Source organism: Guillardia theta (assembly GCF_000315625.1).
Source record: "Guillardia theta CCMP2712 unplaced genomic scaffold GUITHscaffold_17, whole genome shotgun sequence".
Classification (NCBI taxonomy): domain Eukaryota; class Cryptophyceae; order Pyrenomonadales; family Geminigeraceae; genus Guillardia; species Guillardia theta.
In genome coordinates this window covers 364,830-392,479 of record NW_005434657.1, presented here as the reverse complement: position 1 = coordinate 392,479, position 27,650 = coordinate 364,830, and the positions used below count along the sequence as shown (strand labels likewise).

Genomic DNA, 27,650 nt, shown 5'->3' with positions numbered 1-27,650 from the left:
GGGGGGGGAGGGAGGTGGAGGAGAGAGAGACGAGCGAGCAGAAGCAGCAGGGGAGGAGGAGAGGAGGAGAGGGGAGGAGAAGGAGGAGGAGGAGCTGTGAGGGGGCAAAGGAGATTTGGAGAGGAAGTGACCTGGCACAGCGAACGCTACAGGTTTGTTTGCAGCATTCGCATCGAACTTGACGACGGGGCGAGCGAGAGCACTTGGTCCTGAAATGAGACAGCGAGGGTGAGGACAGGGAGGCAAGGAGGATCAACGATGCAGGTTCACCTTCTATGCGAGTCGCCTCCTCAGACTTGATCTTGGTCTGCAGACATGTCAGGCAGTCGAGCAGTGGAAGGAAGCTGGGATCGACATTGTTCTTCTTCTTGCCCACAACTCCTTTCGATGTGTTGGGCTGCAACAAAACATGAGGAGGCGAAGGAGGAAGTAGGAGGAGATGGAGAACGAGGAGGAGGAGGAAGAGCAGGAGGAGGAAGAGAAGGAAGAGGTAGCGCGTACCTTCAACGCAACTGCGTTGGTCTTGGCCGCCATCTCGGCCTTGACAGGCGCGGACGCGTTCTCCTGGTTCGCTGACAGACCCTTGGCGTTCTGTAGAGGAACAGATTTAGAAGAATTCGAGGCTTCAGAGCTCCGTCTTGGCATCCCCAACCTGAGATGAGAGCAGGTTGATGGTGTGATTGACCGGAGCTTCAGGAGCTTTCCTCTGTGACAAGTCATCAGGAACAAGCATGCATGCTTCCTCCTCCACCACCACCACCAGCAGCAGCAGCAGACGCAGGACCACCACCACCGCCACTTCCTCCTCCTCAACCACCACTTCCTCCTCCTCCTCCTCGCCCTTGTCCTCGTGCTCATCCTCACCTTCCCGGTCTTCTTCTCCTCACTGAAGATCGAGTGTGTCGGAGTTATACAGCATAGTTCGAATGGCTCAGGCTCCTAGCCCACAGTCAGCATCCTTGTGCTGGTCTCCTCCTCCTCCTCCTCACATCAAGAACGCCCGCCAGATCCGTTCCCAGGATACCCCCGTCACTAGGGTACGTCTCGTGCCCGATGATCCCACCTGTCGACCACTCGCTACTTGTTCTTCCCTCCCTGCCATCGCAGCATGTCAGAGGGGGCGAGCAGCACCCGCCAGTCCTACTGGCTGTCGGGCGGGATGATGAGTGGAGAGCTTGCGATGTCTCGTCCGAAGCCAGGAGTCACGTTGCCATCTGTGAGGAAGGTGGAGGAAGGGAGAGAGGGAGAGGGGGAGGGAGAGGAAGGGTTCTCGTCAGCGCTTTGCACCTCTTGCCTGCTACCTCGTCTACCTGCTTGTCCCCATCCATCAGGGGTCTTGGGCATAGCGAAGGGATCGACTTCGGCCGACTGCAACACGCGTGAGGATGAGGAGCGACGCGGTGAGCCGCTCACTTTGAATCCTGATGCTGCTTGCTGTATCGGCTGGAAACCTGTAGCGTTCGACATGTTTGCCTGCGTCCTGCCGTTACCCCCAACAGCCTCCGCGCTGGCTCCACATGCCTGCCAGAAGGGGGACGCACACGGCGACTGCGCTGAGTAGAGTGCGAACTGTTTCAGGGGGGATTGGTCAGGCAAGCAGCGCGCGGACACGGCAAAGTTCAGCACTTGATTGTCGTGCTCTGGCGATCCGAAACTATCTATCGCTCTCCTCTTCCTCTTAGCATCCTGTGAGGGGGCGGGAGGCAGGCGTCAGCAACTGGGACGAGGCAGGACACGGGGAGCAGGATGGCAACCTCGGACGAGGCGTCGTGCTCCCTCAGAGGTCTTGGTGCTGCAGGAATGATCGTCAAGTGAAGGAGCACGAGAGTCTCCTCCTCTTGCCCTCACCATCGTCATACTTCGACAGCGTCCTGGATCCAATCTTCCGCCAAACTCCCGCTTCCATCCCACCTCTACTGCTTGCGTCGTCGTTCCCAAATCCTCTGCTCACGGCAAGCATGCTGCAGCAGGAATTGGCGTCAGAGGTTGTTCCAGATGGTTCTGTGACGATCATCAAGCTCACCGAGATTGACGTGTGTGCGAGGAATGGTTGCAGTGTGCTGGGAGGAAGGAAACAGCTCTTCCAGTCAACATGTCAGGCAAACGCTACAAGGATCACCAACACAAAAAAACAAGGGAGCAACAGCATCCAGCTATAGCTCTCTCATCTCTCAAAGACGATCGATCTTGTTTCAACTCGACTGCTCGCCTTATTTTCCCATCCTACTGATGTCCTCATGCCCTGTCACTCTACCACAAACTTCCAGTAACTGTCAAGTTCAGTAATCGTTGACGCTCTCCCCAGGTCAACATGAAACCTACTAGAAAGCTCGAAAGCTACTACAACCGACTTGCGGTATTTCTCCCTGCTATTGCAGACCTAAACCACCCTCTTCTTCTAAGCGCCCGACTGCCAGATTGGATTTTCAAAAGCACAACATTCAATTTCCCTTGCGTCATCCCTGCTCAACAGGAAAGGAACTGCTGTTGCCACAAGAAGTTCTTGTCATCGTTCTGGAGTGATAGATGCTCACTTGTGCATGCGGGCGCTCAAACAGCATCGCCTCGCATCCTATCGCATCGCATCTTTGTCGTTTGTTCAATCGCCTTTTGACTTCTTGATTAACACACCTCATTCAATTTCGCATGCCAACTCTTCTCCTTTGTTTCTCTTTGCCTCTACTTGCATGTTCATTCCCGTCACTGTCTCTACTTCTTCCCTCATCTTCCTATCACACTCACTCTCTCTGCCCTCGTAGTAACAGAAGAAAAAAAAACAAAAAAACATTCGAAGGTAGGGGCGGAAACGAGGTATTTCCGAAGTGGGGTTCTCCATCCCCTCCATTTCCAACTTTCTCATATTTCATTCAAATATTTAAACTTGCTGCAAAACATTTCAAATATCCGAATACCTCTGATTTTACATGGGACATGTACCCCCCTTTTTCATATATTTGGTACCCGTAGTCGGACAATGTTTGACGGGCAGGGTCTTGAGTGAAAAATTATTTCTCTGGGGATGGTACCCCACCCATGTATATTACTTCAAAGTACCCCACCTATTGACAATAGCGTATGCAAACTCCACCCCCACGGCCCCAGGATTCCTCAGTACCCCCTCACCTTCGGCATTCAGGTTTAAACCACAGGACTACCCCTCATATTAAGGTTCCTCGAAAAAAAATATCTCATTTTACCCGGTCATGTACCCAACCAGATCAATTTAGAACCACGGGTGTTTGAAGGAGTAACCAAAGCGTACCCGTGTTCAAGCGCTGTTCCCAATGTGATCACCCCTAGTCAAAGTACCCCACCCACCAATCCGTAAATGCACACAAGCACCCCACCCCATGGAGAGTTCACCCCACCCGTCCTAATCATATTTAGCTCAACTGACATTTGAATCGACGTAACGTCGATGAGTACCCCTACCCCTCTCTAGAATTAGTTATCGTACGGGTTCCGCGCCTTACATGTAACGTATCCATGGTTTGAATTCTGAGCTATATCTCCACCCTACCCTTTCTTTGTCAGCCACCCTACCCCCAGTTTTTCAACTTTGAGTCCGATTGCAGGAAGGGTACTAAGGGCCAAGTTGGGGGTCCGTCTGTCTTAAGCATTGTGTTGCTAGGGGGTACATGGATTAGCTAGCGGGGGGTAGTAAGTACGTTTCATTCCATGGGAGGGTAGTGTACCATGGGGGTGGTCTCAAATAATTCGAGAAGAGGTAGGAAAGACCCACGGGGGGTCCTTGCAAACACAAGGTGGTGGGGTGATGTGGGGTGGGGTGGGGTGGGGGGTAGGAACCCCCATCGGAAAAGAAAAAGAGTTTTTAGTGGGATTTGGAGTTGCAGACCTAGGAGGTCTTAGGGAGCTACCCCAATGGGTATTAGGATGATTTATGCTATAGTGCTAGTCAAGATTGGTATAGAGGGTCCTAGAAACTGGGGGTGCGATATGGATATAAACTAGGGGTGGAAGTGCGCTGTGATTTCGAGCTAATGGGTGGGGTAGTACATATGCAGAACTGGAAGAGCATTTTAGGGGGTAGGGGTGAGCAAAAATGAACAATTTGCCCCTGTATCAACCGTATAAATAAGGGGTACGTGAGAGATTGAAGGGGTTAATGTGATCAAGGGGTAGGTAGTTTAGATCATGAGGGGGAGGGCATCTACAATAACGGGGGAATAAGGGTGGGGTGGTCCGTAAGGGATCAGCAATGTGACTGCTCCGGATACAAGATGGAGGAGAGGAAGAGGAGAGGAGAAGGCAGGGATGGTAGGGAGGCAGGGATGGTAAGTAGGGGAGAGAAGGGGAGGAAGTGGAAGGGATGGTTTGATGGGGAAGAGGTATGAAATATTTTGCCACGGGGAGGGAATTCTTGGACGCGAAGAAATAACAAGAGAGGTGCGACAGTCATGCCACTTGGACTGCATTGAAAATTGTTGTCAGCATGAGCGAGAGAAATGAATATACCTGAACAGACAGAGCACAGAAACAAGGAAGGAGACTTCTTTAAGTAGGAAAGACAACAAGACATGCAGCAGACTTGGGGGCGCGAGAAGGATTCTACCTGATGATGTCGGGAAAGCGAGTAGGAGGCACAAAGGAGGTGCAGGAAGGAGGACAGAACGCAAGAGAAGATGGAGGAGAGAGGAAAGAACGCAAGAGAAGAGGGGGGAGGGATGAAAGAACGCAAGAGAAGAGGGATCCGAGCTGGAAGCAAAGCCAACGAAAGCAAAGAAAGGAGGGTCTGTGCGGGATGAAGCTAACGATGAAGGGCGGGAGGGTCAGATTGGTGGGGGGGGGGGGGGGGGGGGGGGGGGGAAAAAAAAGCGCACAGCCATGATAGGAAGAGTGTATGCTGTCTCGTTTCATGGGAGTTGATCAAGTGGAAAGATAGTCTGCCTGTAGATTTGTTTCATCTTGACATGGAGGATGATGAGATGAGTCTGTGTTGCGGATGGTAGTCAGTGTTGTCTTGCCTGGTGCTCCGTGTTTTTGGTTCGTTCCATACCTGCCATGTATTACGATGTGCTCGACTGTGAGAGCTGTTACTATGGACGAGATGACGATTACATCTGATGTCAGTGTTGAGGAAAAGATTGTTGCTGATAGTACGATCGCAGCTAGAGTTTCCCTCCCTGCTAGACATGAGGGTATGCTATTCTTCTCTTCTTCGATGTAGTGATGCCGTGTGTTCGTGAAGGTAGTGATGCCGTGTGTTCATGAAGGTAGTGATGCCGTGTGTACGTGTGAAGGAGGTGGTGTCTGAGGGGTTGATACGACCATTGTGACAGGAATGCTGATGTCTAATTTTGATGTATATATGAATCGAAGCAATTTAGCAGAGTAGAGCATGAGACGAGGTAGGTGAAGTGAGCAGGCAACAGGAACGGAGTGTATCAATAAATGTCCATTCAAATCTCTCAAGACTTACAAGTTGGGAGACAAGAAAACCTCTCCTCATCTTCCGCCAACATCCTCGTCGCAAGCGAGAACGCCCACGTCGAAGATGCTTCCTCTCAGCGAGATCAGCACGAGCCCTCTCACCTCTGACTTCACTTGGACGTTTCGATGCTCTTCTGCTTGAGAGTGATCTTGTCCCCGAGGCTGAGTGCGATGCCCTGAGTCTTGCTCCTGATACGCAAGTTGCCACTGAGAGCTCCGTCCCTCTGCTTCTCGATGCTAACGTTCACCAGCGCGTCTTCGCCAAAGATAGATTTTGCGTACAGGTTAGCCGCCAAGAAGCCGCAATCCCCAGAATCATCGTCGATGTGTGTCAGGCACTGCATGTTGGTGCATGAGACGATGTGACGGAGGTACTTGACAGGGTCAATGATCGAAGTGTTGACCGCCACCTTGTTCTCCCACTCGAATTCAGCCCACATCTGCCGAAACTGCAGGAGGGAGCAGTGGGCAGGAGTGATGTAGTCCATGATGTCGATGTGGATGTCATTCAAGATGACCATGTTCTGAGCGTCCCTGGCGTTCGAGTCCGTTCCAGTTCCTTGTCCAAGGTCGTAGACGATGTTTCCATAGATGATTCCAGTCTCTGTGGAGGAAACCTTGATGTTCGCCCTGATGTTGAGCTGAGCATGGGGAGCCAGGGCATAAGTCTGGGGCCTTTCGCAGAGCTTGAGGTCCCCGACAGTTGACAGCTCAAGGCAGAGGTTGTTAAGATGTTCGTTCAGCTGGTTGATGACCAGGACGTCAAGGACGATATCATAATCGTGCACAGTCACGACAGCCTCTGCATACACGGCATCGGAAAGGCCAGTGAGCTGCGTGACCCTCTTCAGCCTTGATCCAAAGTCCTCTTCCTCGGCAGCGCCCGTTGCTCTGGAGAGATCCAACGCATCCTCGTCTTCGATCTCCGTGATGATTGCTCCTTTACCCCGAAGCTGCCTGAAGCTAATAAGATCATCCGCATGCGCTTTGAACTTCTTGGCCTCCTCCTTCGATTCCTGCTGCTCCTCTGTCAACACCTTCTGCTTTTCAACCAGGAGCTGAGAGTAGGAGTTCCTGCACTTCTCGTTCCAAATCTCCTGCATCTGCTTGTTGTAGGGGTCGCTCAGCATCATCAGGCACAACCACAAGCGTTCGGTGCAGTCATCATCCATCTTGTTCGGGGTGATACCGTAGTTGCCCAGCTTCACAATGCTGCAGATGATGGCGATGACTTCAGCGCTCCACTGGTTCACTAGTTCCCCAGATGTTCCTGACAAGGACGAGATCCGCATGATGAGCTTGGCGAGTGAAGACGCTGTAACGGCAGCAACATAGAAGTCTCCTCCGATCAGCAAGTTGCGCAACGATGGGGGTTCGTCCTTGCCGATCTGAAGATTCGCTCCGATGCCCGACTGTGAGGCATATGTTCCATCCGCAAGCACAGCAGGAGAAGTGTGCTTGTGTTCAGCAGCCGCTGTGTTGATAGCCGCCTCGAGAGTGTTCTCGTCGATGAAAGGGACACTACCAATGGACTGTTTCACGACATCGTAAGCTGCTTTGATCTCCGCTTCCGTTCGGCAATATTCGGAAAGAATCCACAGAGCAACGCGATAGACCTTAGCAACCTTCATAGTTGGGAAGTATTCCACAAGCTTATGGACAACCAGCTCACGAAGTTTGGGGTATGTCTCAACCACTTCTCGCATGAACAGAACCACATCAGACGCCGAAGTAGCATTCGAGTCGTCCAAGAAATCGATAAGGACATGAACAACATTTCCAGCGATTTCTGGGAACTTGATCACGCAGTTGTGGATTGCCTGAATCAGCATTTGACGGTATTCAGGTGCTTTCTCCGTGTCTGTGTGCTGAGTTTTGGCAATCTCCTTCTTGAGAACAGCAATAACTTCGTCGATGCTGCTAGGGCTCACGAGCTCCATCACCAAATCCAAGACCTTCTTGCGGATGTCGATGTTGGGCGAAGCAAGTCCACGAATAATATCCATGATGAGCGTCTTCAATACTTCGGGATGCTTTTGTTGAAGATCTTTCAACTTATCGAGAACAATGAGCTTGACGTTGTTGTCGCTGTGAGTGCTGAGCAAGTTACAGTATGCCTGCACGGCGGTTCTCACGGCGGTTTGGGCACTCGAGAGAGAAACGAGAGTGGAAGCACATTCAAAGGCCACAGAATTCGAAGCAGAGCTCTGGAGGTTGAAGACTGCACGGACATACTTGCTCTTCTGGAAGGGATCCTGACGGCAAACTTTGCGAATAAGTTCCAACATCACGAGCTGCACAATATCGCCCATGGAGTTAATGGTGTCGATGACGCCCAGCTGATATTGTACCGCCCTTTCTTGGTCGCAGTTGCAAAGCATAACAAAAGCATTCCTTTTCGCAGACACATCGTTCTCCCCGTCAATAAATTCACCGATGAGTTCTGGTGCGTCAGGCATCAAATCTTCAAAGCACTTGTAGGTGTTGTAGATGGCAAGAACAGCATTCCTTCGAACATAGCTATGGCGATGCTCGAGATTCGCTCTCAAAGATGAAACTAGCGGCTCAAGAATATCCTTTTCGCGGATTTTGCTCAAGAAGCGCAACGCAGAGCCCCTCACAAACTCATTGGGATGATTCAAATCATTGCGGATCATGTTACAAATCAAAATCATCGGCAGGAGCAGATTTCCGTCTCTTCCTCTCTTTTCCACGGCTTCGAGGTACAGGTAGAGGAGCTTCTTGAGTCCCTTGTCTTCATTGGGAACCACAAACTTGATCACGTCCATGAGAAGGTCGCCGAGTTGCTCCCCGTTCATCATCAGAAGCACAATCTTCTTCATGGTTGCAACCTTGACACTTACATCGCTGTTTTCCAGCCCCGCTTTGAGCTCATCTACTTCAGCTCGTTGAACACTGTCATCGAAGATAAGAAAGGTACACTGCTTTTCCATAGCCATCGCCATCTTGGTAGGGATATGCAGTGGATAAGGAAGTTTCTGGTCCAGGGATCACGTGCCAATCCCGATCAGAACATCAACCTTGGCCACAAGGCGTGAAAATATGACCTGAAACAAGATATGGTCGTGAGTTCCCCAAAGCCAGCAAGAGATGATTCAGGGATCAGAAAATATGAAAGCAAATCGCCATTCTCAAACAATGATATTAATCCTGTTCTCAAGACAAGCTGCATGCACTCTTGAATCTACCCCCAATTGCTTCATCTTTCCATCTTAATTCTGCATGGACACATACCTCTTCCCAACCACCTTCAATTCTAGCCATGACCATTCTCCCCCCACTGTCCAACTGAGATGGCTACATTCGAACACCATGCTTCCATGAACCTCTAACGCCATTGCTCGCAGGGAGCGATGCTACATACATGTTGGCAGATTTGGATCCTCAAACCATTTCTCCTCACGCACCCGGCTCTCTTCTCCTCGTTCCCTCCTCTCTGTCCCTCCCCTCCCATTCCACATGCTGCTTGCCGCTCACGCGACTTGGCTAACCTAAGTTGGCCTTGAACGTGTTATTAGTCTACACCAATAATATCATATTCCTCTATATAAGGTGAAATCTTTCATTTATTTTCCATTTTTTGTCGGTAAACTTCTATTTCAATTTGAAAATTAGGTAATTATCTCTTATTAAGACCTGCCAGCTCGACTATCCCAGCAGCCGATGACATCGACAGATCCGCGCTTATAAAAATAATATAGATAAAAAGCAATAATTTAATTTTCTGTACAGGTTTGTAGGTCCAAGTTATAATATGGAAAGGAAAGGTACAAATATTTTTTTACAAATTGATTACCATGCCGTTTGTTTTGTATATTAAAACAAAATATTTCAGTAGATAAAGCTTATAATTATCTTTTGTACTATATAGAGGTACAAAAGTTTACTACATTGATCGTATTAAGAAACAATATATGCGAAGGTTACGGTACAGTGCTGCTACTAGTATTCACAGTTCACAGTGCCGTCACAGTGAGGCTGAGTCTCAGTACTCAGTGCCGGGGGCCTGGTACTACTAGGCTTTGGCCCGGCCCGGGCTCGGACTCAGACGGACCGTGCCGGACTCCGTGACTCCGAGTCTGAACTCAAGTTCACTCGCGGCCCGCCCGGCCGCCGCCCAGCCGGGTGGCACGGCAGCAGTCTGCCGCTGCTGAACCGTGACTCGATTGGCGGCCCAGCCGCGAGTCGCAGCGGCTAAAGGTTGTGCGACATGACAAGGTGTGCAGGCTTAAGTTCATTGAACTCGGACACTGACTCGGAGCCTCGGAGTCCAAACCGCTCGGCGCACGGCCCCGGCCGCGGCTTGCAGCCCGGCCAGTCTCGGATCGCCCGGCCGGGTATCATTCCGGCGCCGCGCCACGAGCGCGAGGCTCTCAGAATGGCAAGAGCCCAGCCAACTTCACGCCATTGTACATCGTTGCAAAGATGAGCGAGACGAAGATGAGACCAGAGACGATCACGCCGGGAAGGCGACCTTGCGGGCCATCCTGGCTGCAAACACAGCGGTAAGATCAGAGCAAACACAGCAGTAAGATCAGATCAGATGTGAGTCTGATGGAACAATCATGCGCCCAAGATCGGATGATGGACAACAAGGAAATCCAAACACTAAAGATCGCAGTGAATGCAGAAACAGGCGCACGACAACAAAACTTGAAAGAGGGGAACAACGGACAGCCACAACCGTCAGGGAACACGTTTGTCACCTGTAGCCAAGGATGTACACAACTCTTGCGGCGATCCAAACAATTCCAAGGATGGATGTAGAGATTGGAGCCTTCATTGCCAGTACTCAGCATTCCTTCATTGAAGGAGAAATCCTTGAACCCACCATGAGGCCGTTCAGCATGAGCAGAGTCATGAACGACGGCAAATACTCAAGGGTGTTCTAAAAGCAGGTCAGACGAGTTGCTCCCAAAACAAGTTTGCCTGATGTCCTCTCTGCACGCAGTTGAACTTCGAGTCCTCCTTGTCTGGACAGGGTTTTTAAGGGGCAGGGATGATTGCAAGGTTTTGCATCCCCACCTTCATACATCGAGGGATACTGGACACCGTACGTCTTCCTTGCCACAGAGACCTGTGAGCAACGACACGTTACATCTCGAAATTGGAATAACCTCCCTCTCCTTCACCTGGATCGCTTTCCATTGCACCATCCCTGCAGCAAGAGCCGCTGTGGACATGACGAATCCGTACCTGGCGAGGCAATCAGCAAGCTCTCCATCTCCTCTCCTTCCTCGCTCACGTATCAGGGATCTCCATGGCGCAGATAGGAGAAGTCTTGCGATTGCTGGGATGGCTGCGAGATACTGATCGAGCAAAGGATGGAGCACTGGCGCCTCTGAATCCTTTCACCATGTTCGGATGGGAAAACGCAGAAGCTGAGTGCGAGAAGAGCACCAGGCACGCTTGAATCGCCAGAATCTTTGACATCATGCTGCAAACAAAATCTCTAGTGAGTTGCAGAAAACGCAGAGCGGGGAATAGTCGAATTGGCCGGTAGGTGATCAAGAAAAACAAAATCCCGTGTGACAGAAGGTGAACACTGAAAAATCCCAACATCCAACTCTAGCATCTCTCAAATTGCAGGGTCGGGACTACCATACAATGGCTCTCTTTCATCATCATCGTGCTCATTCCTTGTCCCGCCCTTTTCCCCTCCTCCACAAGCATGGTCGTCCTTCGTCGGGTAGTCGCATTTCGTAAGAGTAAGCAGGCGGTAAGTTTCAGGAAGATTTATCTTAATCGTCATATTTTGGACAAATAAATATTAAAAAAATAAATTTGGGTCAATAAAAACAATTATCATCATTTAACCTGCCCGGCCCGGCCACCGGGCCCAGCCGTGCCCATTCGTTCTGCAAATGGACACGGAGCCTTTGGGAATCACCAAAGATCTCTGTGCGCGACAGGGCAGCCCACCACCATGACCAAATTTGATATGCCTTCTCTTATAGAATAGCTGACCTAGCACCCAGTACAGGTCGGACGAGGAGTAAGAAACCAGAACTCTTCGGAGTTTGTATGCCTTTCACGGAGGGGGGTGATGACAGTACTGCCGGCCTTTAGTTTTACTCATCACAGTGTTGGTAGTGAACAACTTCGTGAAAGAGAGCGCTTTCGATCTGTTGTTGTGTTGTATTGAAAGGCACCACTCTATCTCCAAATTTTTGAAAATTAGCCAATAAAAACAAAGTGACCTTGGTCTAATTTTCAAATGATGCTTAGCGGCAGGCTTCCAATTTGAGTTCTCCCAATAGTACTAATGACCCGCCTCAGAGGTAGAAATTCAGCCGCTCAGCGGGCGACCGTCGTACCCCTCTATTGAAGTACCCACCCCTGCTCCGGCACTGTGTCGGGTGCATCAATCAACCCCCTCCACCCACCCATTGGTAGCCTAGAGCCAACATACCATAGGGTCCTCCCTCCTCCGGAACTATGTTAGTTTTTTTTTTATAAGTGTAATACCCACCCCACTCCCCCACTTAACGGAAAGGTTCACTTCATGGCTGATCACCCTCTCGTGCCCCCGCTATACCACCCCCACCACAAGAGTAGATGTTGACAAAGTGAGTCACCCGCCACCACCCACCCCTCCCAAAGGTACAGGAAGTCTTTGACTACTACACCCCCCAATCCTGCTCACGGTCTTGATATCACCCCTAGGTCGAATCACCCCTATTTTTGTGAACTAATTCACCGGTACCCTCCGTTATTCCACGGACCCCCTACCTGACATTGAGTCGGCGCCAATTCGACTACCCCTACCTTTCGGGACCCCGGCCCGACTCCGTCCACTGTTTATTTTACAAAGTTATAAGCGGCTTCTTTAATATGTATTTTATAGTCTATCCCTACCTTTTCGGCCCGGCCAGGCAAAAGAGACTACCCGTACCCCCCTTCCTCTCAGCCGTCACTCAGAGAAAATACCCGGTACCTGAAGGGGAGAGGACCCCACCCACCCATCCCCTGTCAAAGTCAAGCAACTCTCATGCGGAGGCAGAGCACAATCCTCCATTGACGTATCGCAGGTCTTCCCTTGCCTCTCTCCTCCCTCTCCTCCCTCTCCCCTGGCCTCTTCTCCCCCCCTCGAGTTTGCTACATTCCGCGTTTCAAGGCGAGTGCTTTCTCTTGAACGTCCTGTGAATCTATCAGTATACCTGGTGGGCTTGATCAGCCTCTGGTTGGATGAAAATCATGTCGCCTTCGGAGCCGACCGTTGCGATTCAAACTCCCACCAAGCCTGCAACCATGCAGGGTATGCTCTCAGACGATCTGCTTGGTTCGGTCTCTCCTAGCGACTCGCTGAAGAAGAATGATTCCAACAATGATTTCACCCGCATGCCAAGCTTCAAACCTGAAGTCATTGTTTCGTTGACTGGGTTAAGTAATGACAAGCTTTCACGGGCATGCAGTGAGCCCGAAAACGGCAACAAAGAAGAGAACGTGGACTTTCTCCCGAGGACGCTGAGTGATAGCAGCGAGGCTTATTCTGATGCTGATGCTTTCACCCCCGGGATCATGTCCGCGATGGCAGATTTTCCAGACCCGCTCCAGCCTGGGGCAGTGAAGTCTGCTGCAGAGCGAAACATGAAGAAATTAAGGAGGAAGGAATCTCTCGTTCAAGCACGATCTGAGCGAGAGAAAAGACTAGCGTGAGTCGATCCCATGTTTTTAGCTTTCGCCTTCATCGTCCTATCTTTGTCCCTTCTTTGCTTTTTGGTCCTATGCTTGCAAGCTTTACCGTTCTCTCCCGTCCGGGAATAAAAGCATTCTTTTGGGTATTTTGGGTTGACTTGATGCTGCAGGGAGCGAAGCTTCATTTATCAGGTCTGCATGCATCGACTCCTTGGGCCGTTATTTCTGCTTCATATGCTGATTTCTTGGGCAGGGATATCTATGGAAACTCAATAAGAATGCAGAGGGTAATCAAAAAGATCACTGGCGCCTTCGTCTCTGCGTGCTTGATGGTTGGAACTCTCTTACTTCTTGCCAAGAGGAGCACAGGACGCGTTCGGCAATGGTGGGGTGTTGATTCGTCCGTCCAGGTGTTGGTGACTTCAAGTATGTGAGCGAGAAGGAGGGAGGGAACGATACGAAAGTCTGCTGGTGATGAAGCAGTCATCGAATATGATGTATACGGCTGACTGAAAGTATCCTTGCAGCAAGACAGACATCTCCGCTTGCGTACAGACTAAATCAGATACCTACCTGTACCAAAACACCTTCACTCTGTCCTACAAGAATGAAGGTTTGCTGCAGCTGCAATGTTTCACTTAACCTTGATGCTGCAGAGGGTGAACATGTTACCACGTTCTGTGCAGAGGATCCGACTCAAGTTGCAAAGTAGGAAGATGATCTCAATTAACTAGAGATCGGAGTGACCGAGTGCTAGATGGGTCGAGCTCCTCAAGCCAGCGGACCTTGTTGTCCAGAGGGTCAGCCCTCATCCTCTGTACTGGACTGATGATGCTGATGATCTCGCACAGGTCAGTGCCGTGATCACCAAAGCTCGAGCAGCAGTATCAGGCAACAGATGTCGGTGAGTGTTGGGAAGCTGCAATGGTCTGTGTTGTAGTAAGCTTCTCTTTCACAGATACCAGGAAGATGGTTTCGACCTGGACCTTACCTACATCACGAAGCGAGTCATTGCCATGGCATTTCCTGGTATGCCATGAGGGAAGGTTGCAACCGAACTGAAGGTCGTTCTCCTCCCAGCGGAGGATCATGTTGGAGAGTTTTCTGTGGCCATCCGCAACGACCTACCGTAAGATTGTATCGTTTTCAATTCTAGAATTTGATTCGTTGTGCTCAGGACTGTCAAGCAGTTCTTGGATTACAAGCACAAGGACAGGTCTATTTCTGGCTCTGCTCTCGTTCGTTTCTGATAATTTCGATGCAATCTCGACAGATATATGGTGTTCAATCTCTGCATGGAGAAGCGATACGACGCAGAAAAGTTTGACAATCGCGTTGTTTGGATCCCTTTTCTCGATCACAATCCTCCCTCCTTGCGACAGATCAAGCTTTTCTGCCACAGGCATGAAACGATCGGCTCGATTCCTTCTTGACGTCGCTTTTCCTGGCAGGGTGAGCCAGTGGCTGAAGCAGCACCCTGCAAATGTCGTTGCTGTGCACTGCAAGGGGGGGAAGGGAAGGACTGGTGTTATGATAGCGAGCTGGTGAGATGACAGTAAAGGAGATTGGGATTGTTCATGATATTCGACAGGTTACTAGTTGAGAGAAATTGCGACGGCGAAATCGTCGCGACCCCTGAGGAGGCAGCAGGTGTGGATGGTGGATGAGATGCTGCTGCTGTGAGAGATGACCTGTGCTCCAGACTACTTCGCGAGGAGGAGGACCTTCGACGTGCACAAGAAGCTGCAAGGAGTGACTGGTGCAAGGACCGTCCGCGGGCATCGGCACGTGCTGACAGGATGCGTGCTTGCAGGGCTGAGCCAGAAGAAGATCCTGTCACTCTTCAAGAAGGCCATCGATGACGGTCTGTCGCCCTGCTCCTCCTCTTTTTCCTCCTCCTTCCAGTCCTCCTCTGACAGAACCTCACACCAGGGAAAGTTCCAAATGTTCCCATCTCAATCTCATTCGTCAAGTGCAACATGGTTCCCTTCTCGGACAAGAAGGCCATCTCCCCCGTCCTCCGCATCTCGAAGCCCGACGGGACCGTCCTCTTCCTCGGGAGGCCCGCCAAGGAGTCCTACAAGCCCGGGAGCGCCGAGGAGATCGTGTTCGAGATCAACAAGACGACCAATCACCTCCCTGGCAGCCAGATTTTCAAGCAGGTGAAGGCACATCGATCATTCTCTTCCATCTCTCTGATGACAACGTGTGGCAGAACAAATGGGTGGTGACGGAGGACTACCGCATAGAGCTCTACGACAAGATGCCGTCGTCCAACCAGAAAGACCAGAAGCTCTCCGACACAGCACTGTGCTTCCGCTGCCTGCACACCAGCACCCACACTTCCTCTCCATTCACCCTAGAGGCCGATGACATAGACAAAGTAGAGCATGACATCGGCAAGCACAAGAAATTTCCCCCCGGGTTCAACATCACCATCGAGTTCGAGCAAGTTCCAACGGCGCAGCAGTGGGTGAGTCGAAGACGTTCCTCCCAATTTCAACGAATATTCTTCCTCCTTCCCTCGTTCATTTGTTTTTGTCTCTTCCCCATATCATCTGCATTGAACTGTGCATACCTCTCTCTCTCTCTCGCTGCTTTCCCTCCTCCCTTCCCGCTCTCTCCCCTTGGCTCCTTGCTCTTCTTCTCAGCTTGCCCGCAGGTGAGGTTCAATGAGGACGTCGAGGATCAGCTCTACAGGAAGTGCTGGCAGCTGCTGCAAAGGAAGACGATCGAGGCTGGGGAGACGCTGGTGGCGAAGGACGTACATGACAAGAACTTGTACCTGGTGGCGCAGGGCAGCTTGCGGCTGGAGGTCAACAAGGACGGGCGAAGGGAGATCATAGAGCCAACGCTGGGAGTTTACTCGCTCATCGGAGACAACAGCTTCCTCGACATCAAGGCACACCGTGCTGACGTGGTGGCTAACCAAGACTCGATCTTGTTCTGCATCTCGGGAGACGACGTTGATCGCATCGGAAAGTCTCTTGTGTTCCACTCAGTCTGCATCCATCTCTGCAACGAAATCAACAAGCTCTGGCTCCGCATCCCTGCTTTCTGCTCGAGCTCACGCTCGTCCAAGGCCATGAAATACAGGAGGAGGTATAACCTTTCCATCTACGACCGCCACCTCTTCTCTCTCCGATGTCACACCATGATGAACAAAGTTAAGGGCAAGTTGATTCTGTTCAATAGCAAGCTCATCTTCCGAAAGATCGGCCTCTACACCAAGTTTGCAGGAGGGGAAGACAGCACGTGGCTGTCCAAGTCGATCCTCAGCTACGATGTGGACCAGGAGACCAACTCGCTTGCTATCGACTTCTACGACTCGGAGATCGAGCACTTCACCTTCGCGTCTGCGGAGGACCTCTCTCTGATATGCTCGGAGCTTGACAAGATCATCGAGCAGACGAAGGGGAGGCAGACGGAGAACAGCAAGGATCTGATCGAGTCGATCTTCAGCTTGTTCCCGAGCGAGTGCGTGGAGGGCAAGAAACTGGCGGCAGGGAAAACTCTCGAATCTGCGAGGGACGAGCGCAGGTTGTAGTCGTTGCCTGCTGAGATCTGATGTGATGAACGATGACATGTTGTGACTTGCTCGCAATCAGGTTGTACCTGGTCATCGGAGGAAGCTTGATCGGAAAGAACGAGCAGCTTGCCTCCGACTATGTCACGGAAGCATACTACCCCGGCGACCTCATCGGCCTGGACGACTTCATCCTCAAGGTGACATGGGGAGCAAAGACGACAAGGATGCATGGAAGGGAGGAGGGAGCAAGAGAAAGAAAACGGATGCGAAGAAGGATGTAGGAGGAGAGGAGGAGGAGAGGAGGAGGTCATGAGCAGAATTACAAAGGAAGAAGAGGAGGGAGGACGTGGTGGCGGTTGGAAGGAGGGTCATCCGAAGAAGAGGAGGCGGAGCAGAGAGTGACTTGAGGGCAGGGCAACCCGCGATTGGAGAACGTCGTGGCAGGGAAGGAGGGGGCGACGCTGCGCTGCATCTCCTTCGGCGTTGCCTTTAACCAGCTGGAAAGCAGAGAGTTTGCCGAGGTTTTCTACCCGCTCTGCGCGAGGTGAGGCGGAGGAGAGGAGAAGGAGAAGGAGAGGAGAGGATCAAGGCAGGGGGAGGGAGCGAGGATCGAAGAGACGAGGAGGAGGAGTGAGGAGGAGGAGGACATGGAGCGGACGGATGGTGCAGGATGTTGGAGGGACTTGCGTCTCATACAGACTTGCAGGTCCCTCGGGTACAAGCTCGACGACATTCGCATCACACTACAATGATAAGAGCATTGCAACCACGAGTATCTCTTTTTGACCTTTTCCGCCTCCCCCCCCTCCACCCCCATATACATGAATATCAAGATAATCCTGCTCTCCTCCTCCTCCTCCTCCTCCTCCTCCTCCTCCTCCTCCCTCCCTCCCTCCTCCTTCCTCCTCCCTCCTCCTCCCTCATCCCTCTCCCTGCAGGCTGATCTGCGAAGGCGTCGCTCTCTTGCCCCTCCTGTAGTTCTCCTGGTGGAAGTCGTGGGTCAGGAACAGGTGCCTCATCCCCTCTAACCCCGCGAACTCGCTCGCCGTCATCATCTTCGCCGCCTCCTCCCTCACGTGCTGGTGGGACGGGAGCCCGACGACGCGGAGCTGCGTGTCCCTGCTCCTCCTCAGCAGCTTCGAACGCAGGGCGACCTCAAGAAAGCAGACGCCGACGCTCGTCAGCACGTTCCCCTCCACCCTTAGCTCGCTCATGGCCTCGTTGGCCAGCAGACCCAGGCAGAGGGCCCTGGCCCCCCCGTCTCCTATCCTGTTGTCGGACAAGTCCAGCTTCCTCAAGGACAGGTTCACGGACAGGCACCTCCCGAGCCCCAGGCACCCCTCGTCCTCGATCTCGTTCTTCCCCAGCTGCAGCTCTGTAAGCGCAAAGTTCTGCTGGAGGGCAGCTGAGAGCTCCAGCGCTCCCCTGGTCCCGATTTTGTTGTCCCCCAGGTCCAGTCGCCGCAGGTGGTTGTTGCTGTGCAGCATCCTCGCGATGTGCGCGGCCCCCCCGGCATGCAGCTGGCAGCTCCTCACGCTGAGGCTCGTCAGCCGCGTGTTCCTCTCCCTCCTCGTGTCCGCATCCCCCCCCATGCTCGCCGCGATCTCCGCCATGCCCGCCCCCAGGATCGGGCTGCCGGAGAGATCGAGGCCGAGCAGAGCTGGGTTGCGCTCCAGCATGCGCGCGAGATGCTGAGCACCGAGGGGGTCGAGGGGGCAACGCTGAAGCTTGAGGCTCCTAATCGCTCCTGGGCTGCCTCGCAGGGAGGGTGGCTGCTCCCATGCGCTGTTGATGTGCTGGAAGCTGCTGGAAGGAGGAGGAGGAGGAGGAGGAGAGAGGCTGCTGGCGGACGAGAGTTCTTCGTTCCGCTCCTCGTTGACAGGCCTGAGGGCCTCGGAGAGGGGGAGGAGAGCGCGGGAGGAGACGGAGGTGCCGGACAAGTCGATGCTGGTGAGGGAGCGTGTCTTGGCGATGGCTTCGGTGAAGACGGAGACGGCGAGGTCATCGAAGGTGTTGCGATCGACGCGCTCCTGATGGATGTCTTCCTGCTCGTTCGACAGAGAGAGTGACAGGAGGCTAGTCGTCTTCTCGATCGCCTCCGCCATCCTGATCATCCCCTCGCTCCCGATCTTGCAGTTGCTGACAAGGAGCGTCACGAGCGGACAGCCGTGGAAGACGGCGTCAGCAACGAACGAGACCCCCGAGCATCCGATGGGGTTGCGAGAGAGATCAAGGAGGGTGATGGATACTTGCGCGTGAGCGAGACACATTGAGAGGGCCCTTGCTCCGTCCGTCGAGAACGAGTTGTCGTACAGGACCAGCCGTCGGACAGGCCTCGTCCTCGTCGCTGTCTTGTTCGCCAGGATGCCCTCGGCGACGTTGCTGATCCCCTTGTCCCTGAGCTCATTGGCCGACAGGTTCACGTCAGCGATCGCCAAGTTGTGCTGGAACAGCTCCCGCAGGTACTGCGACCCTTCCACCCCGATCCTGTTCATCGACAGATCCAGGGTGTGGATGCTGCTGTTCGACTTGAGCCCTTCCACCAGGTGCTTCATCTCTTCCCTCCCTATCTGGCAGCTCGACAGGTCCAGCACCAGCATGCAGCAGTTGGTCTCCAGTGACTGGCTGACGATCTCCCACCCGCTCCTCGGCGCCTCAACCGCCTTCCTCCTCTCCTCCTCCTCAGGCGGCGCCATGGAGATCGTCGCGCCCGCCATGCTCACAGGCCGGAAGACAAGGTTCGACTCGATGACGTTCCCTGCCAGCTTGAGCCTGGTCGCGTGCCCCTCCTCCCCCTCCTCCCCCTCCTTCGATGCCCAGCTCACCCTCAGCCTGCAGAGCCAGAGGACGGTCTTCACGTGCGCCAGGATTCGCACGTGCCGTTCATCCTGCTGGAGGAGGTGCTGGAGGAGGTGCTGGGCGGGGAAGACTTTCGCCTCCACGAACATCCGGACCCCGTTGTAGAAGAGCGAGCACTCCCTCTCGCGCGGGTGCCCCAGGCTCAGCCTCTCGGAGGCGTACGCGTTCGTTCGCGTCTTCCAGCAGGCGACCAGGAGGGGGGCGGCGAGGGCTACCTGCTCCCTGTCCAGCAGCATCCTCACCATGATCATCATGGTGTCCGTGACCGCCGGGTGCGACTCCCCATAAAGGGCGACCATGAGCTCTAGAGTCAGGTCGATGATCGCATCGGCCTTGCTGTAGAGCTGCTGCCGCTCCCTCTCGAACTCAGCGTCGTAGACGATGCTTGCGCTGTCGAGCTCGTTGCTCTGCTGCGTCTTCAGAGCCTCCAGCTTCCCCAGGACCACACGGTCGTCCTGGAGGTACCTCATCCTCCACCGCTCCTCCTCCTCCTGCTCCTCGTGCTTCCCCTTCAGCCACCTGTCCCGCGCCGCCAAGAGCTTCTCCTGCCGCGTGCTCAGCGCCACGATTTTACAGCTCATCACATCGCAGAGTCGGAGGAGGAGGCGGGCGTTCTCGTTGGAACCCTTCCGCAGCGACTCCTCCACCGCCTCCTCCTCCACCGAGGGCTCAGCTGATCCCTCGTCCTGCTTCTCCTCCAAGATCCTCCCCATGGACGACTTGGTCCTCGGAGCCCTGCTGGAGGTGCTGGACACTGCCGTTGCCACGTCATCAGCAGGGAGGAGCGAAAGCTCTAGAGCATCACCAGGACGCGAAGCAGACTCGAACGGAAAGTTGTCCCCCTGCTCCACCTTGTTGTTCTCCCTCTCCCTGAGCACCCGAGCCTGACCAGCGACGTCATCGCACTCATCCTCCTCCTCCTCCCTCGCCACAAGTCAACCTTAGTGACGTGTATCATCGCTTCCTCCTGCAGCGCCACCGCCACTCCCCCTTGCTTGACAGGCAACCTGATCCCCTGCGAAGCTTGAATGGTGAACTCAACCTGCTCGAAAAAGTCGTAAGAACCACAAAAATCTCTTGCAATTTTCTCCTCCTTATCCTCCTTCTCCCCCTTCTCCTACTCCAGCTCTGGATTATTCAAAGACGTCCACAGCACCCTCCTCCCGCCTCATCGACTTCTGCAACGCATGCTCGCTTCTCCGCCTCCCCTCCCCCCCGTCTTCCACCGCCTCCCCTCCCGGCCTGACCATCTTGTTCGCCTCCAGAGGACGCACGGCCTTGAAGCGCAGCACTCTCGCTGCCTCCCTCCACTCGTACTCGAAGTCGAACGCGTTCGGCCCGTCTGCCTCCATCCTCTCCAGGTCCCTCCCTCCCCGTAGCTGCTTCAGCTGCACCCCTCCCGTCACTGCCCAGCACAAGTTCAGCTGCCTTCCCCAACGCACCTCAGCCACAAACTCGTCTCCCAGGTCGATGCCCCTGCCCCAGCTGAAGCTAACCTGCGGAAGTCACGTCAGGATCAGTAGCTGGGGTCGAGCTGGGGAGGGATACCGTGATGTTGGTGGGCTGATTGGGGATCCTGGGCTCGTACCTCAACCTACCACAGAGTATGCTGAAGCTGGCCGAGGGCGGCCTCCTGCTCCTCTTGACCAGGTGGGCTACAGCTGAGACCGGTCGGCTGGCGCTGGGGTCGAGGAAGGAGAAGCTCTCCCACAGGTGACTCGCAGCTACAACGAGCTTCTGCTCCTGCGGAAGAGGTTGGAAGAAGGGGAGGAAGGGAGGGAGCGCGGGAGCGAGGGAGGGGAAGAGAGGGAGCGAGCGAGCGAAGAAGGAGACGGGAGCAAGGGAGGGGGAGGGAGCGAGGGAGGGAGCGAGGAAGCGATGGTTATTGACCTTATTGAGCAGCGAGACGGCTCTCTTCCAGTCCTTCACCAGTAGCGCGTTGCTCGCGTGCTCCCGGTACAGGTCCATGAGCAGGTACAAGATCCGTGACTGCAGCCAGGTTGTCAAAGCCTCCTTCTCCCACTCCCCCTGCTCAAGCTCCTCATTCAGTTCTTCCTCTGCTGCTGCTGCTGCTGCTGCTGCTCCTCGTTCTGCTCCTCGTTCTGCTCCTCTATCTGCTCCTGCTGCTCTTCCACACTCCTACCTGTGCTTCGAGATCATGGTTGGCGCAGCATTCCAACCCTCGTCGAAATGATTGCTCTGCAGCATTGAAATCTCCTCGGACCGAAGCAAGCAAACCTACATGGAATGAGTCACATGAAACTTCCGCTGCCTCCCTACCGCTCTGAATCAAGACATCCGCCTGCGCCCAGTCGTAGAGGCTGTTGGATAGGACGACTGCTATACACTCTTGCATGGACAGCTGAGCTTGACCGAGAAAGTCTGCAGGAGAATGAGATAGGAGGAGGGGAGACATGGTGGAGAGAGAGAGAGTTCTGATATAAGGCGGGGAAATAGAAGTAGAGAGAGGTATTTGTGAAAGATGAGGAGGGAGAAAGAGCCAGGGAGAGAGCAGAGCAGAGAGCATGGCAGAGAGCATGGCAGAGAGCATGGCAGAGAGATCTTTGAAGACGAGGGAGGAATTGGGTTGCCTGCTCGTCTGAGACAGTTGCACAGGTGGAGCATGACCTTCGGGTACAACTCGACCAACTGAGCAGACAAATTGTGCCTGAGGAGAACTTCAGCTGAAGTTCATGATGATGATGAGGAGCAGCAGGAGCACGAGCAGCAGGAGCAGCAGCACGAGCACGAGCAGCAGCAGCAGCAGCAGAAGCAGCAGAGAAAGTGGCAGCAGCAGCAGCAGCAGCAGCAGATTTCTTCCATACTTGAGAGCGTTGAGGAGCAGAGGATGAAGCAACTGTAAATGTTCGATCGATCGCAGGCATTCGATGTACACTTTGCTAGCAGGGCGGAACTGCGCAGGGAAACAATAAGTCAAAACTACGGAAAATCGAACAACCGAGCTGACCTGGTCCAGGTCCTCCAGCAGGAACCCAGCTGAGAAGAGGAGGAAAGGGAGCAGACCCTTGTCTCCTGTCTCGTAGACGTACTGATGGTCGGGATTGGGAAGAGGAGGAGGAGGTGGATGCGGGAGGAGAGAAGAAGTCATGAAACGACTGACAGCGATCGCAGAATGGCGTTGCAGTGTCTGACCTGCTGGAAGGAGCCGATGTACTTGTCTGACACGGTTGCCAGCGAACCAGGTGTCGAGCAGATCACCTGACAACAAGTCAGCCTCCTCTCCTCCCCTCTCCTCTTCTCTCCGCTCCTCTCCGCTTCCCCTCCTCCTTCCCCTCCCACCTTCCAGTACGCGCAGAGATCAGCATGGAACAGAGCTGTCGAAAACCCGCGGAGAACGCCTGGAAAGTCGCGAGCGACCGATCAGACAAGATTTGTGAATGCTGTCAAACACAGGAACGAAACTTTCTCCTCTTCTCAACGAGACAAAGATCGAAAAAAAAGCTTCCATTAGGAGCACCTGGAACAAGTAGGTAGCTCTCCAACAAGTCCTGCTCTGTCCACAGATCATCTTGGAGGGGAAGCTGCTTCGGGTTCACTTTGCTACTGTGCACGCCAAGATTCAGGAGGAAACAACTACCGGACTGTTCTCACTGCTTCTTCAAACGGTGCACAAAGACAAGTCCCTCCACAGCACTCCTGAACTTGATCGGCTTCCTTGCAACAGTTCCCTCCTCCGCCTTCGGCCTCCCTCCCTCCTCCCCCTCCTCCTTGGCTGCCAACATTTCCCTCCTCCTCATGATCAGCTGGGAGAGTTGGAAGGGAAATTCTTCCATCTTCCTCTTGAAGTGAACCGGCCTCCTCCTGCCGTCGCACTACCCGTCACAACCGTCGCAGAACGCTGCTGGAGGCGCAAGACCTGAAGTAAACCTCGAGACGTTTGTGATATGACAGCCTCGTATCCGCATCTTTGAAGTACTTGTTCTCTGTGTCAGATGTCAAGGACAGCCATCGATCGAGACTGGGCAGCTAGCCGGGCAGCAAGGACGCACCGACGGCTGACTGAAACAGTGCGTGAAAGAACTTGAGGTATCCGCATATGGGCACTATGATCTCCTTCATCGCCCGCAGGAACTTGTACAGCCAGAGGTAGCTGGAGTTCCCCTCCAACCGCAGCAGCTGTTAGCAATGGCAAGGAGGCGCGTCAGGGGAGAGACTGGGGCAGCTGCTGCTCACCTCGTACAGCTCGTGCTCCTGCAGCCCTCGCTGGGATACGCACAGGAGGCAGAGCGAGTGTTTGACGTCGTCGCTGGATGCGATGACGTCAGCAAACCGGAGACACCCCAAGACTCTCCTTCACCCCATGTTCCTTTCGAGCTCGCACAGCATGTTGTGGTAGACTTCTTGCACGTCCCTCGATCGCTTCAGCTCGCGTATGATCGCGTTCGCTATCGAGCACGTCAGAGGCTGCCGGGCACAACGACACAAGTCAGGTGCGTGCCTGACGCGCTGTTTGCGATCTCTGCCCCATGACAGGTCTTGACGTTCTGCACGAAAGCTACTAGGAAGAGAGGAGAGGACGCAAAGGCTGTCCCGATGGTGGCAGCTGTCTGCTCAGAGGAGAAGACCATGTGCTGCCTCCTCAACGTCAGCGAGCACACGGCCATGCGAGCCTCCTGAAAGTCGAAAGTCAAGGAAGAATGCAGCGAGGGAGGGGAATGGGGGAGACAGGGGAAGGAGAAGAAAGACGAGGGACGGACGGACGGACGGACGGAGGGGGGAGGGGATCACCGTCGTCAACGTCGACAAGCGAATAGTCGGCCAACTCCTGGTTTTCAACCTGATACAAGTGACATCAACATCTCTCTTTGAAAGTTCTGACTTCATCGACTCCATGACGGCTCAATGACAACTACATGACACAGTATAACATGACAAGAACCTGTCGCTCGTCACTCCATCCTGTCAGGCAACAAGGCAAGATGTCAACACCGCACGTAGCAATCATATCATCATTACCGGGCAAGACAAAACGAAGCGAATGGTTGAAGGAAAGTATAGCCTGCAACCCTTGTCAAATCCCAACCCTCGATATTGACAAGGGTACGGCAGCCAGATGTCAAAGTTTGTCTCGCTCTCATCCATCATGTCAATCCCTGAAAGAGCGGAGGTGTAAGAAATCGCATGCAGACTCGAGTGAAGTCGACCATCCAACAAGACGGCAACGTTGCTCCTCCCTCCCCTCGACAGGTGCGACTTCTCCATCGCAAGGTAGAAACACTCCACCACGTGATTTACATCCCTCGTCGACTTTCCCAGCACGTGCCTCGACTCCTCCCCCGAGACCTCCAGCGTCAGCCTGCGGGAACATTCACGGACGCGCCACTACTAGCATGGCTATCGTTCCTCTTCAGCATCCTGACTGGGTCCCTGGACTTGGCGCTGCTGTTGGCAAAGTGGAGGATAACCACGTCGTCAGGCTGCGAGAGTCTGCGCTCATAGACATCATCTCCTGTCTTGCTCGCCTCCTTGCCGACCTGTGCGACAGCCCAGCTACAGCCAGCGCAGAGGATTTTCCTAGAGACGAACATCAAGAGGCTCTAAAGCAGGAATTGGTCCCACCTGATCCTGGTGTTCCGACAACGATCAACCCGCGATTTACATCTTCCATACTGTTGTACACCTAGAGTTTGGATGATCGTCAAACTCACCAGCAGTCACCAGCAGTATTGTGTGCAGCTTTGCGGATGAGATGGTGAGGCAGCAAGGAACTCAGGTTTCTCGTTTCTTCTCACCTCCTCCGACATCAAAACCTTGGAGTTTCCCTCAAGATGACTTCGAATCACTGTAGAAACCCTCGAGCTCATTACAATGCCCGATGACTTGCTCTTTGCAATCTGAGGTGGCTCTCACAACCAAACGTGTTGAGCTGGGCCACAACACCTCGTCGTGCCACAACTTGTCTTCGAACATGCTCTCTAGGACCTGTGGCAAACCTTCATCTGTCGGCGACTCAACAGTCCAACTCCCTCACATCCTCAACAGGGAACATGTTGTTCAAGAGGGTCTCCATGTCGACGAGCAGCGCATCTACCACCTGCTCCTCTCTCCCTCACGACCCTCAACATTCCGCATCCAATCGCGACCTCGTGCGGATCCTCGTAGTCAGTTGGCTGAACCCCCAGCTTCACGAGGTCATCCAGCGAATCGTTCACCTGAGATCGTCAGGTTATGAGGCTGAAAGAGGGTGGAAACAACACCATGGGGAGCTTGATGCGCGCAGCCCTATCTCTCTTCCTCCGCTCCTCGCTGCCAGAGTCTCTCCTCTCCTGATTGCTCGGCGTTTGGGCTGTTTGAAGGAGGTCAGGAAAGAGGGGAAAGCGCCTTGGCTGTAAAACCTCTGGAGAACGAAAGAAGTCAAAGAGCTGCGCAAGCATCATCTTGACCTGCCAACCTGGAGTTTCGTCTTGACGATCTTGACAACCTATCCTGCACCATCACACGACGTCAGGTGACGAAGATCTCAGCTGTCAGTGCACAGAAGCTCAACCTGGTAAGAGAAGAAGAATGAATTTGAAACATCGATGGCCGGAGCGCTGGAGGTCGAGGAGTAAGGAGCTGAAGCATTTCACACTTCAGGAACCTGCTCAGCGTCGCAAGTCTCATCTCCAGCCCGAGAAGTGTCGCATCAAACCACATCGTTGCCCTTCGACAGACAAACAGGCAAGACAAGACAAGACAAGAGACAAGACAAGACAAGACAAGACAAGACAAGACAAGACAAGACAAGACAAGACAAGACAAGACAAGACAAGCGTTTGTCAGATCCTGCGCATCCCACGTGTAGCGTCACCAGGGATACTTCTCGGCTGCCTTATGTAGAGATCGTTGGAAAGAAAGATTCTGTGAGTGATGATCAAATGAACATTCAAACAGGCTTGCAATCTGCATACTTTGCTAATTTGAATCAAGAACGAAGGCTTGTCTTGGGTGCTCTGAAAAATCGACCCAAGCCAGAACAAGCTGAAAAGGCTTCAGCATGTGACAACAATGTAGAGGTGAAACCTTCGCAGCATCTTCCTCCTCTCTATCTCCTCCATTTCCTCCTCAAAATATTTTTTCGTCTGCAAGGAGATCTCAGAGCTCCGACACCAAGACGGGCATACCAACCAGCGAGATAAGTTTTTCCTCCACCTCCTCCTCGGGCATCTCGGATTCAAAGTTTACAGCGGATCGGATGTACCTGCACAAACTTTCCTCACATCCTACAAGCTTCAACCACTTTCTACCTCATGATGCTCTGAAACTCCAGGAGCCCCGGGAGCTTCTGATTCATCTCCTGAGATGCTCGTTCACAGGCAAACTCTCCTCAGCGGCAGAGCTGGCACCTTGACAACAGCGTCTGTTGCGCTCCTCTCCGCCTTGTCGATCTCATAACGCAGCGCGTGAGGGTTCTGAGTGAGCAGCTGGGGGGCGATCGTGAGTAGAAGCAGCAGGAGGAGAGTAAACTTCAGACCTTCCTCCTCTCAAGGTCACTGGCGGACTTGCACTCGGCTGCGACGAATTCCTGTTGACATCATCTTCACGCGGGCGTTGAAATGGAGGCTTCCGATGGTTCTAGGTACCTGGAGAGCCTCGTCTAGGGTCTTGACGTTGGAGATGGTTGGCATGAAGGGATTGTGCGACTGGACCAGCGCGAAAAAGGACCTGGATGAAAACAAGACTTTATGAAGGAGAAATGTGCGATTGAAGTGCAAAACCGAGAGAGTTCGGTCAGCGACATCTGCATCAACGCTGTTGAGCTCAGTCCACTGGTTCCATGTGTCAGACAACAATTGCATATCGAATGACGATACAAACCTCCGCGATTCTTGCACTGGGTCCATGATACATATCAAGACATTGCCTACTCATCCAGTTAACTTTAGTCTTACACGTGTCAGGCGTGCAGCCTTGATTACAAGTTTTGAGCGTATCCAATCGGTCGTGAATTGTGTCCTCGTCAAGTTCGTCCTGGCATACGATGACTGGTTACCGGAGACGACGACGACAACATCATCCAAGTCACAACAACAACAACAACAACAACAACAACAACAACAACAACAACAACAACAACAACAACAACAACAACAACAACAACAACAACAACAACAACAACAACAACAACAACAACAACAACAACAACAACAAC

General features: G+C 53.3%; 6 protein-coding genes across 6 annotated transcripts in view; 1 reads left to right on the top strand and 5 right to left on the bottom strand.

Annotated features, from left to right (window-relative positions):
- Positions 1-1,531, bottom strand: part of GUITHDRAFT_162054 (hypothetical protein) — a 3,883-nt gene extending 2,352 nt beyond the window's left edge. Inside the window, exons 1-10 of the mRNA XM_005836549.1 lie at positions 1,522-1,531; positions 1,414-1,473; positions 1,311-1,368; positions 1,145-1,214; positions 990-1,095; positions 865-939; positions 653-706; positions 502-591; positions 271-397; positions 132-209 (exon numbers count right to left, since the gene is read on the bottom strand). Coding sequence (XP_005836606.1) covers positions 132-209; positions 271-397; positions 502-591; positions 653-706; positions 865-939; positions 990-1,095; positions 1,145-1,214; positions 1,311-1,368; positions 1,414-1,467 — 712 coding nt within the window. The 5' untranslated portion in view covers positions 1,468-1,473; positions 1,522-1,531. The remainder of the gene's footprint in view (positions 1-131; positions 210-270; positions 398-501; positions 592-652; positions 707-864; positions 940-989; positions 1,096-1,144; positions 1,215-1,310; positions 1,369-1,413; positions 1,474-1,521) is intronic.
- Positions 1,532-5,561: 4,030 nt separating this feature from the next.
- COPIB1 (coatomer subunit beta 1) lies at positions 5,562-8,511 on the bottom strand (the record flags this gene model as incomplete). The annotated part of the gene is made up of 1 exon (XM_005836548.1): positions 5,562-8,511. Exon 1 carries the CDS (start codon positions 8,415-8,417, stop codon positions 5,562-5,564), a length of 2,856 nt encoding a protein of 951 aa, XP_005836605.1. The 5' UTR covers positions 8,418-8,511.
- A 1,334-nt stretch (positions 8,512-9,845) lies between these two features.
- GUITHDRAFT_104584 (hypothetical protein) lies at positions 9,846-10,830 on the bottom strand (the record flags this gene model as incomplete). The annotated part of the gene is made up of 7 exons (XM_005836547.1): positions 9,846-9,963; positions 10,179-10,249; positions 10,304-10,360; positions 10,420-10,445; positions 10,498-10,549; positions 10,605-10,668; positions 10,718-10,830. The coding sequence occupies 7 exons, from the start codon at positions 10,828-10,830 to the stop codon at positions 9,846-9,848; spliced, it is 501 nt and encodes a 166-aa protein (XP_005836604.1).
- Positions 10,831-12,669: 1,839 nt separating this feature from the next.
- On the top strand, positions 12,670-17,391 carry GUITHDRAFT_104583 (hypothetical protein; the record flags this gene model as incomplete). Its single annotated transcript, XM_005836546.1, has 21 exons — positions 12,670-13,127; positions 13,281-13,302; positions 13,364-13,397; positions 13,521-13,581; positions 13,638-13,723; positions 13,767-13,818; positions 13,868-13,910; positions 13,962-14,014; positions 14,069-14,139; positions 14,191-14,239; positions 14,288-14,326; positions 14,562-14,654; positions 14,702-14,760; positions 14,813-14,869; positions 14,924-14,974; positions 15,043-15,272; positions 15,326-15,583; positions 15,773-16,650; positions 16,719-16,836; positions 17,053-17,183; positions 17,346-17,391. The coding sequence occupies 21 exons, from the start codon at positions 12,670-12,672 to the stop codon at positions 17,389-17,391; spliced, it is 2,889 nt and encodes a 962-aa protein (XP_005836603.1).
- Positions 17,392-17,781: 390 nt separating this feature from the next.
- GUITHDRAFT_58670 (hypothetical protein) lies at positions 17,782-19,212 on the bottom strand (the record flags this gene model as incomplete). Its single annotated transcript, XM_005836545.1, has 2 exons — positions 17,782-18,376; positions 18,710-19,212. Coding segments are annotated over 2 exons (1,098 nt in total), but the record flags the coding sequence as incomplete, so codon positions are not given.
- A 2,966-nt stretch (positions 19,213-22,178) lies between these two features.
- GUITHDRAFT_104581 (hypothetical protein) overlaps positions 22,179-27,650 on the bottom strand; it is a gene marked incomplete at both ends in the record, with an annotated part of 8,055 nt that continues 2,583 nt past the window's right edge. Inside the window, 35 exons of the mRNA XM_005836544.1 lie at positions 22,179-22,412; positions 22,467-22,547; positions 22,652-22,717; positions 22,799-22,857; positions 22,977-23,062; positions 23,111-23,320; positions 23,376-23,442; positions 23,509-23,635; positions 23,693-23,765; positions 23,817-23,904; positions 24,085-24,132; positions 24,248-24,296; positions 24,476-24,518; positions 24,564-24,612; positions 24,664-24,841; positions 24,880-24,946; positions 24,994-25,033; positions 25,079-25,139; positions 25,252-25,353; positions 25,400-25,441; positions 25,491-25,553; positions 25,603-25,671; positions 25,855-25,945; positions 26,091-26,162; positions 26,310-26,359; positions 26,410-26,479; positions 26,522-26,580; positions 26,627-26,699; positions 26,746-26,795; positions 26,845-26,922; positions 26,973-27,023; positions 27,082-27,163; positions 27,217-27,267; positions 27,317-27,362; positions 27,418-27,469. Coding sequence (XP_005836601.1) covers positions 22,179-22,412; positions 22,467-22,547; positions 22,652-22,717; positions 22,799-22,857; positions 22,977-23,062; positions 23,111-23,320; positions 23,376-23,442; positions 23,509-23,635; positions 23,693-23,765; positions 23,817-23,904; positions 24,085-24,132; positions 24,248-24,296; positions 24,476-24,518; positions 24,564-24,612; positions 24,664-24,841; positions 24,880-24,946; positions 24,994-25,033; positions 25,079-25,139; positions 25,252-25,353; positions 25,400-25,441; positions 25,491-25,553; positions 25,603-25,671; positions 25,855-25,945; positions 26,091-26,162; positions 26,310-26,359; positions 26,410-26,479; positions 26,522-26,580; positions 26,627-26,699; positions 26,746-26,795; positions 26,845-26,922; positions 26,973-27,023; positions 27,082-27,163; positions 27,217-27,267; positions 27,317-27,362; positions 27,418-27,469 — 2,727 coding nt within the window. The remainder of the gene's footprint in view (positions 22,413-22,466; positions 22,548-22,651; positions 22,718-22,798; positions 22,858-22,976; positions 23,063-23,110; positions 23,321-23,375; positions 23,443-23,508; positions 23,636-23,692; positions 23,766-23,816; positions 23,905-24,084; positions 24,133-24,247; positions 24,297-24,475; positions 24,519-24,563; positions 24,613-24,663; positions 24,842-24,879; positions 24,947-24,993; positions 25,034-25,078; positions 25,140-25,251; positions 25,354-25,399; positions 25,442-25,490; positions 25,554-25,602; positions 25,672-25,854; positions 25,946-26,090; positions 26,163-26,309; positions 26,360-26,409; positions 26,480-26,521; positions 26,581-26,626; positions 26,700-26,745; positions 26,796-26,844; positions 26,923-26,972; positions 27,024-27,081; positions 27,164-27,216; positions 27,268-27,316; positions 27,363-27,417; positions 27,470-27,650) is intronic.